Source organism: Doryrhamphus excisus, chromosome 10, assembly GCF_030265055.1.
Source record: "Doryrhamphus excisus isolate RoL2022-K1 chromosome 10, RoL_Dexc_1.0, whole genome shotgun sequence".
Lineage (NCBI taxonomy): Eukaryota > Metazoa > Chordata > Actinopteri > Syngnathiformes > Syngnathidae > Doryrhamphus > Doryrhamphus excisus.
The window spans coordinates 14665241-14675438 of record NC_080475.1 but is presented as its reverse complement, the minus strand read 5'-3'; the positions used below and the strand labels follow the sequence as shown (position 1 = coordinate 14675438).

At 40.8% G+C, this 10198-nt stretch overlaps 1 protein-coding gene across 2 annotated transcripts in view; it reads right to left on the bottom strand.

Annotated features, from left to right (window-relative positions):
• Positions 1-1128: 1128 nt before the first annotated feature.
• lamb2 (laminin, beta 2 (laminin S)) overlaps positions 1129-10198 on the bottom strand; it is a 30451-nt gene continuing 21381 nt past the window's right edge. For both annotated transcript variants that reach the window (XM_058084771.1, XM_058084772.1), the window contains 14 exons: positions 9937-10161; positions 9656-9873; positions 8251-8347; positions 7952-8133; positions 7685-7875; positions 7421-7605; positions 7112-7353; positions 5303-5506; positions 5088-5232; positions 4771-4978; positions 4556-4697; positions 2676-2852; positions 2437-2596; positions 1129-2363 (listed from right to left, as the gene is read on the bottom strand). In XM_058084771.1, coding sequence (XP_057940754.1) covers positions 2227-2363; positions 2437-2596; positions 2676-2852; positions 4556-4697; positions 4771-4978; positions 5088-5232; positions 5303-5506; positions 7112-7353; positions 7421-7605; positions 7685-7875; positions 7952-8133; positions 8251-8347; positions 9656-9873; positions 9937-10161 — 2513 coding nt within the window. In that variant the 3' untranslated portion in view covers positions 1129-2226. The remainder of the gene's footprint in view (positions 2364-2436; positions 2597-2675; positions 2853-4555; positions 4698-4770; positions 4979-5087; positions 5233-5302; positions 5507-7111; positions 7354-7420; positions 7606-7684; positions 7876-7951; positions 8134-8250; positions 8348-9655; positions 9874-9936; positions 10162-10198) is intronic.

Below are 10198 nucleotides of genomic sequence, written 5' to 3'. Positions count from 1 at the left end.
TATCATCAGTGTGATCTTTATGAATTGGTATGAATGTGAGTGTGAATGTTTGTCTATATGTCCCCTTCAGGGAAGCCGAAGAGCTGGAAGTTGGAGTACCACTTTAGTGTATTATGAATGACTGAAGTAAATCCCAAACCATAGTGCAAGTAGACAATTTATAAGCCCTATTTTCTTGGTTCCACCAAGGATTTTACATTTTATTCGCAACTGAAAAAAAATATTTACAAAAAGCACTGGCAAAGTATGCAGCTATGTTTAGATGAATAGTATTTCTCCTTTACAATAAACTCGAGCTGACTCCTAAAGCATAGACTATGCACTTTGCTTATGGTTGTTTTAAATTCAAATATAATTGCATTCAAAAAGTGTTTTTTCTAATTTATGTTTGTTAGACTTAACCGGATATGAGATTTACGTCTGTGTTACGTACATTGTGTAACTTTTTTACGATAGAAACATCCTCACGCTAACAAATAGCCACTAAAAAACGCCCCCCAATAAAGTACGGTTATTTACTTTGTGTTCATAAATAAAAAAAAACATTACCACAGCACGTGACGTCGAAGTAGCGAACGTTTCCTTAAGGAAGTGACGTAGTCCTCGCGCATGCGTGGCATCGTTTAAGCTTCCGGACTAAACAGGTTGAAATGGAGATAAACACCGTGGAAAGTTGGCGGAACGTTGGAACATGAATGGGACCTAGCGCGTTAGCTTAGTTCAGCATGCTAGTGTGGTTGCGTGGTTGAAATGTTTATATCTTAGGGGAGGGCGGGTGAAGCTTTATGAAGTTTTCATTCAAATTGTACCGGAGCTTTGATGCATCAGTGAAAAGCAACATTGACGACATCTTGTGGAACAATGAAGTCAAAGCAATCTATGTCACATTGTACAGATTCGGAGCTTTGAAAAGCAACATTGGCGACATCTTGTGGAAGAGTCAAAGTAGTGCAACACAGGCCGCCATTACAATATGCAAACTCGCCAAAGTTCCCTTTACAAGCCAACGTAGTTCAATTGATTGGTGATATTATATACACAAATTAGCCAGTTTGTTATTGATAAAGATATGTTCTGAAGCACCAAAAAACGGGAGTCTGAGACGGAGTGTTGAATGCGGGAGCAAACTTTTATTTTCTTCATCAACATGAACTTAAGCTCAAGGAGAATTACAATCAATGATGATGATTAAATTATATGTCCTTTTAAATTGTCATTATACGATATATTATATGATATATGCTAAGGTCCATATCGGCCAACCCAACAAAATAAGGCACTGTAATATAATAAGCAGTACAGTATTGTATGGGCACTTTTATTTTCTTTGTCATTTTGTAAAAACAAAAGGTCACACAGACAAGGAAAAAATATACAAATTCTGCGAATATAAAGTAATAGTATAAGAATATTTGTTTTTTTTAGAAAAACATTATTTAAATAACTTTTATTAGTATTTAGTATTTTCATTAAAAACAAATATTGTAAAATTATATAATTTATATTAATAGTAATTCATCCTATTACAGCCATCCCTCATTTATCGTGGTTAATTGGTTCCAGAACTTTTAACATTATTAGAGCCCTGAAGACATGAAATAACACCTCTACAATCACTTTTTCACACTGTTATTATTCTTTGTTTACATCGATATTGCTCATGTTACGGGATCGCTGCTCCTAGCATAGCCTCTCCTTTCAAATGGAGTGAGGAAGAAGGACAAAGTAGCCAAAAATACTTAACTTCTCCTCTCATTATGTGTGGAAGTGGTATTTCATGAAGCGTAATTTTTTTTTTTAACAAAAACCGCAATGTAGTGAGGGACGACTATTTATTTCTTTTCAATGCGGCCATAACATTCCTTCATATTGTAAAACTCCAGCTAGGTGAAAATGTTTGGTTATTCTTAGCTTCTTTGGCATAGCTTTGTTAGGAAATTGAAAAAATGAACCTGGTCTCTTTTGTTTCCTTTAAATACGTAAAATAAAATAAAAAAAAACTATTATTATAGTGTAACAGTGGTTTCTTTGCACGAATATATTTGGACATGTTGACGTCTGTAAATTAAATTATACATATATTTTTGATAGTACAGTACACACATTTACAATTCCACTGATAAGCAATACAACTTGCATACATTCACCTTTTATCAGTATGTTCCTCTTATGAAATGTTCTTCATGCAGTACAGTAGTAGTGCAGTAGTAGTACTTCACTGTACTACTACTGGCATGTGTTGTAGATCTGGATCTGTTTGTTAATGTCATTGAGGATGGCTTTCATCTTGTCTTCCAAGCCATCCAGCTGACGTGCTTTCCCTTCCAGCCTTCTCTGGTTCTCCTCATAGTTCTTTTCCAGCTCTGTGGAAACAAAACACGCCATGTCAATTACCACACTAGTTGGATATTAGCGTTTAAAGTCAAGTAGCAGTACCTGCTAGTCTCTTTAGCTTATTCTGGGCGTCCTGCAGGAGCTGTTTTGCTTCATCCCGAAGCATCTCTGCTTTAGTCTTTGCATCTTGTACAGCTTTGGCCTTGGTGCTGACTCGCTGCTTCACCTCATGATACTTATCTGTCAGCTGCCCGTCTAGAATCTGGACATCCAATGATGATTTGAGTCAATATGGAGGCAAGGTCAATACATGACCTTGACTTGTAAACAAACAATATGACCTGCTTGGCTTCGTTTGCTTTGTCTCTGGCCATGGTGGCCGTCTCTTCGGCCCGGGCTGCTGCCATGCTGTTGTTGGCACGCTTGGTCTTCAGCACACTGATCTCTCGGCCCAACGTGCCCAGACGCACCATGGCCTCGCTAAGTTCCCTCTCACCGTTCGATGTCTCTGATTCAATCTGAGGAAATTACATGAACTTTAGTGGAGTGAAAAATGCTAATTATGTAAAGTGTGTTGCAGTTTATGAGCAGGGCATGGGACGGTGGAAGCTCCAAAACTACTAGAGTGAGCTTAAAGATGCTAATAGGAGAGCTATACAAGGTTACCGCCTCACAAGAAGTACAATTTTGGGAGTTCAAAACTTCATTATTAGTATAGTGGGCATATAATAGATACAAATGTATTTTATTTAGTGTTTTGGGGGCATGCCACCTCTTTGCTAACAATATCAATGACAACTAGAAAAGCACTTGCAGAGCTCCGCCAAGCACCAAAACTAGCATGCTAACATTAGCATGCTAACACCTTACATGGGAAGGTTAAATATCCAGTAGTTTGAGATTTTTTGTGCTGTGGCTAATAGCATAAATGTCCTGACTTTGTTGAGTGAGGTGAATCGGTTGAGAAATGTGGAAGTAGTGGTCGGTATGGAAAATTTTGAATTTGGAGAAAATTTTCAATTCCCGAACATTTCATTCGTGAACACACCCACATACATACATATAATTATTTATTTAATTAATTCATTCATTTTCTACCTCACGAGGGTCGCGGGGGTGCTGGAGCCTATCCCAGCTGTCCTCGGGCGAGAGGCGGGGCTTAATTAAGTTTATTAATTTATTAAAATTATTTAAATAATTTATAATTAATAAAAATTCCCAAATATTTAATCCAAATCCATGAACACACCCACATACATACATATACAGGGTCAGGCAAAATTATCAGACAAATTTGTAGGTTAAATAAAAGGCAAATAAAGTAAAGAAACAAAGTGTGGAAGTAGTGGTAGGTATGGACAATTTTGAATTTTGGGGAAAATTATTTAATTAATTTATTTAATTAAAATTATTTAAATAATTTTAAATTCCCGAACATTTAATCCAAATCAGTGAACACATCCACATACATACATATACAGGGTTAGGCAAAATGATTTGTAGGTTAAATAAAAGGCAAATAAAGTAAAACCTAAAAGTGTTTTTGTTTTCGAAAAGTACATATAATGCAATTTATTTTCCCTATAATGCCATTTTGCTTTGTTTCCTTATAATTCTAAAATTTAGAATGTGTTTAGAAAAATGTATCAAATTATTAAATTAATTATATTATTTATTAAAATTATTTCATGAATAATTTTAAAGTCCCAAACATTTCATTCAAATTCGTGATCACACCCCCATACATACATATGCAGGGTCAGGCAAAATGACACATTTGTAGGTTAAATAAAAGGCAAATAAAGTAAAACAAAAAAGTGTTTTTGTTTTCGAAAAGTACATATAATGCCATTTTTTTCATATAATGCAATTTTGCTTTGTTTCCTTATAATGCCATTGTTTTGCGTTTCTTTGTCAGTTTCTGCCATGAATTGGACTGGTGAGAATTGTGCTTTTATTGTGAAAAGGTTTATCAAAACGAATCACAACCAGCGTTCCGTTTGCACTTCAATCTTGGTAGACATGATCCCATAATGATCTCAAAACACCATCTTTTTCAAAGCTACTTAATCTGCATTAAAACCAAAATTTTAGTTTCTTTACTTTATTTGCGTTTTATTTAACCTACAACTATTTCATATCATTTTGCCTGACGCTGTATATATAGTATGTATAAAGTATACACTATAAGTACAAGGTTCGGGCGCTTGTATTTCGTCACCTGTGCCAAGCGAGTCTCTGTGTCATCGATGTCAACTCTGGCTCTGGCGATTGCCTTTTCTGCAGATGTCTGAGCAGTCTTGGCATCCACCAAGGCCTGCTTCACCGTCTCTGCTGTGGTCTTCACGCCTTCAGCATGATGCCTTCACGACACACATACAGTATGGGAGAGAGTTATCCAACAGTCTCCTAATCCTCCCAGAATGATTATAATACCTCGCCCTCTTGGCATCCAGCAGCAGTTTTTCCGCCTTGCGCACATCATCTTGCGTCTGCGCCAAGATGGCGTCCACATTGGAGAGGCTTTGAACGCGTTCCTTGATCTCGTCTGCCAGCTGTCTGATTTGGAGCGGAGAAGCTGGGATGGACAGCTCCAACACGCGGTTTGCCACCGCCTCGATGTGGTCAGGGTCCGCCCCATCCTCTGAAACAAAAAAAACAAAACGTGTGATTAACATCACGTTCTGTTGTACCGCTTGAGGCTACGTAGGATTAAATAAGCTCTGCTTCATTCTACTCCCGTTCGGACTCACGCATGAGGAAGTCCCTGATCTGCTTGATGAGGTCTCTTAAGTCGTTGTTGGAGCGTTCTACTTTGTTTTTAGTGACTTTCGCTTTGTCCAGAGCTGCTTGAGCTTTACCCTTGGCCTCCTCCGCTTTGGTCTTTGCCTCCGCCACCTGAGCGAGGTACCGCAATGAAATCGCTGTAAATATATAATACCAGAGGAGCTATAGATGGCGTCCGTACCTTGATGAAGAGCCCCTCCACTTCTCCCATGGCTTTGTTCAGCTGCTTATCGGCATGTTTGGCTCTCTCCAGGGCGTTATCGGCCGCCGCTACAGCGCCGTTACAGTTCAGGCCGCCGCAGTGACGCTTTCCCTCATCGTCACGGCAACCTATGCCACCGCAGGGGCTCTCTTCACAGGGAGCGTCACCGGTAGCACCGCACACCTTTTTGTGGGACAGATACAGTCGTATGACAAAGTTTGGTAATCTAGTTATTTTCCTTTTATAAATTACTGGTTGTTTGGATCAGCAATCATTCGTTCATTTTCTACCGCTTTTCCTTACGAAGGTCGCAGGGGGTGCTGGAGCCTATCCCAGCTGTCTTCGGGCGAGAGGTGGGGTACACCCTGGACTGGTCGCCAGCCAATCACAGGGCACATATAGACATGTTTGGATCAGCCATTCCAGTTAAATATATCATACAGCCAATCACCAGAAAGGGTATTTATGGTGGACGATTGCAAGTTGAAACATGGTAGCCTCAAAAGATTGTTCAACATCATGGTCTAGGGCAGTGTTTCCCAACGTGTGGTCCGCGGTCCCCTGGTGGGCCGTGGTGGTACTGCCGGTGGGCCATGAGAGGTCATTAAAAATATGATTCATTCATTCATTCATTCATTCATTTTCTACCGCTTATCCTCACAAGGTTCACGGGGGTGCTGGAGCCTGTCCCAAATATTATTTTTTAAATTATTTTTTATTGTAAAATATTTAAAAAATAATTTTAAAAATAATATTTGGGATAGGCTCCAAATATTATTTTAAAAATATAATTAAAAATATTATTTTTAAAATTATTTTTTATTGTAAAATATCTAAAAAATAATTAAAAAAATAATATTTGGGATAGGCTCCAGCACCCTCGCGACCCTTGTGAGGATAAGCGGTAGAAAATGAATGAATCAATGAATGTAAAATATTTATTGCACGATTTAAAAAATATATATATTTATAGGCCTAAGTAATAACCTATTGAGTGTTATTGACCTGTCATAATATTTTAGAAACCTTATACAGTTTATGATTGGAACGTAGCTCTCTGGTCATCATGTCAGTCTTGAATGCAGTTATGAAAAGTATGAGAATTAATTAGATTGAAAGTTTGGGCTTCCTTTATCCCCCTGCTTTCATTTCAATCCTGAATCTTAATAATAATAATAATATTAATAATAATTCCACCCTCGGCCATCTCTGTGTGGAGTTTGCATGTTCTCCCGGTGCATGCGTGGGTTTTCTCCGGGTACTCCGGTTTCCTCCCACATTCCAAAAACATGCTAGGTTAATTGGCGACTCCAAATTGTCCATAGGTATGAATGTGAGTGTGAGTGGTTGTTTGTCTATATGTGCCCTGTGATTGGCTGGCTGGTGAGCAGTCCAGGGTGTACCCTGCCTCCAGCACCCCCGCGACCCTTGTGAGGATAAGCGGTAGAAAATGAATGAATGAATAATAATAATAATAATAATAATTTAAGTGTTCCGAGAATGCAGCATTTCGTCTATGTACTGTTTATAGGACAATCTAGGGCAAGGATACAAAAAGCTAGCTTAGAGATTTCCGCTGCAGGTTCCACTCTGAGGAACATAGTGAGGAAATGGAAGATCACAGGAACAGTTGTAGTTACATCATATTTTTGTAATTATCATAATATTATCATAGATAAATCATACCTATAACCAAGGAAATATTAATCTATGATAACAATAATCTATATTATAACAATAATTATTATTAATGATGTGGTATGCATTATGTTCTATACAAAATCTGACCTTCTCGTTGATCTTCTGCATGTCCAGACCGTTCACTTTGGTCTTGAGCTCGCTCAGCGAACGCTTGTTGCCACCATTTTTGCGATTAAAGTCATCCTTCTTGGAAGCAATGATGCGCTCAGCGCGACGGCGGGTGTCCGCCGAGAGGCTGACTGTGCTGGGCCTGGTCACCGTCGACTCGTTGGCGCGCCGCTCCGCATGCCGAGACGTGTTGTAAGACGTACGAATGCTGTCATACGCACCTTTGGACGAAAGGGAGGAGATCAATGGATATTTAGGGTGAAAGCAAATAAAAGAAGGACGACTCACCAAGGAAATTAGAGTTCTTGAGAATATCCAGCTGGTGATGCAGCTGCTCTGAAGTCAGGTTCAATTCTTTGGCTTCTCGCTCTAATGAACTCAGATCCTTGCTTGCTTCCGAGTTGCTGTCCTGGACGGCGGTCAGATCTCCTTCCAGACGGTTCAGTGTGTCAGTGGTGTCGCCCACCTGAGTTCTGTGGAGATCTTATTCGGTTTTTAATCTGTTCTGTAACTTATTAATGCTGAATACTACAAGTAATAAGTAGTATGTACCTGAGCTCTTCAATAAGCTCCATCAGAGTAGTAATGGCAGCAGCAGTTGCATTCCGTGAGTTGACGATTCCTTGAGCTTGGGCCAGTTTCTCCTCCAGATCCCTGAAAGCTTTTTCATAGACTCCAGTCAGCCCGGTGGTTTGAATCTCATGGGCGCGCTCGGCCAGAGATCTTGTTCGCACCGCCAAGTCCTGGTGGAGAAGAAACCGAGATTAGGAACTGAGGATCAGACCTCGATATGTCCTCATAGTAGATTAGATCCTGCACCTGGACGATGCGATCCCAGTCCCCAAAGCACTGATGGCAGGGCTGGCAGTTGGGGAAGATGCCGGAGAACCCTCGGGCACACTGGTCACAGCGGACCCCTGACACCCCCTGCTGGCAGACGCAGTGACCTGTCACGCGGTTGCACTGAGACGTCTCGATGCCTCGCCAGTCGCAGTCACAAGCTGGAATGAGGAGGAAGGAAGTCAACATGGAGGTAATCTATACTTATTCTAAACAGTAATAATATGAGAAATGTATCGAATCTCGGGTCTGTTGCTGTGTTTGCCCGTGTTGCTGACCTCTGCACTGTGTCCTGGGGTCTCCCCAGTAGTTCTCTTGACAGTCCGTGCACGTCTTCCCACCGAATCCATCACGGCATTGACACTTGCCACTAAACTGCATCAACACATGTAGAAAAGTTTTAATGTCATCTAAAGGAAAAAGGTACCCTTGTTTATGATGTACATTAATACAAAAACAGTGGAAGTTCAACGTCCCTAAGATTGCGCAATATGTAATGCCGCAAAAATGTTACTTTTAAAGTGTGCATAGAACTTTTTTCGGTTGTTTGTCCCAGTTTAGGTAGTGACAAATAGCTTTTATCAGACCTTTTACTTCTCATACACTTGTGACCTATCGGCATCAAGCATTCATTCATTCATTTTCTACTGCTTATCCTCACAAGGGTCGCGGGGGATGCTGGAGCCTATCCCAGCTATCTTCAGGCGAAAGGCAGAGTATACTCTGGACTGGTGGCCAGCCAGCCAATCACAGGGCACATATAGACAAACAACCATTCACACTCACATTCATACCTATGGACAATTTGGTGTCGCCAATTAACCTAGCATGTTTTTGGAATGTGGGATGGCCGAGGCTGGAATTGAACTCGGGTCTCCGCCGTGCATCAAGCAAATATGGCAAAAATATGACACTCCTCTCAATACTTTGCAGTATGCACCTTGCACTTTTTCGTTTCATAACGTAAACGGTGCATATTTTTATTCAAGACAGCGGGAACGATCGTGCATCAGTCACTGACTGAAAAAATTCAACACAATCCCTCATTGCGTATAATAACGTTCATTTGGAGCTCTTAATACATACAAATATATATCATAATTTATCTTTCTATTCACCCGAGTTCAATTCCACCCTCGGTTAATTGCCGACTCCAAATTGTCCATAGGTATGAATGTGAGTGTGAATGGTTGTTTGTCTATATGTGCCCTGTGATTGGCTGGCCACCAGTCCAGGGTGTACCCCGCCTCTTGCCCGAAGACAGCTGGAATAGGCTCCAGCACCCCCCGCGACCCTCGTGAGGATAAGCAGTAGAAAATTAAATACAGTAAAAGTGGCGATTAACCATGATTAATTAGTTAAAAATCTGTGATTAATCAGATTTTAATCAGAATTTTTTTGATCATTTGCCAGCCCTAATTAATACTCATTTTACACTTGAGTGCCACTTCGGAAAATTCATATAACACTTTCCTCCACAAAAAAAAGCTTTTTGATGGTGACAGTTTGACCTTGGAACAGATAATTTTATCAATTTCCAATGGTGCATATAAAATCCAGAGTCTGACCTTAGTGGTTCTACTGTACAAATATACAATAAATACTGTAAGACAAACAGGAAGTTATGTATGCATTTGAGAGTCCAATCAAATCATGCTAACAATCAGGGTTTGGTTATGCTACCTCGTTACACAACGATGTGAGTGAGTTGTGGGGGTCACAGCCACATTGATCACAGCCTTTGCCGCTAGCCAGGTTCCAGTGTCCAGGGGCGCAGTGGTCACATGTCAGCCCAATTACGTTTGGGAGACACTGGCATTGGCCTGTGGATCGCTGGCACACACAGTCTTCCCGATCCATACACTGGCTCCGGTCCGTGCCAAGGAAATTACAGATGCATTCTAAAGGGATGGGAACACCAGCATGTCAACATTGTACTTTTACCAAGTCAAGAAGGTACTCACTTCTGCAGTTGCGCCTGGAAGCGTCTCCAAAATAGCCGCTTCTACAGATGCCGCAATCGGGTCCTTCTGTGTTGTAAAGGCACTTCCTGCAGTCTCCGGTGCGCCTGTCGCACGAGTCCGCATCTGACATGTCTATGTTGTTGTTGCACTGGCACGGCTGACAGCGCCCACCGGGCTGGGAGGGGTTGCCATAGTGACCGGGGGCACATTCCTCACACCGGGCACCTGAAGTGAGAGATCGGTCAGTATTCCACGACTACCT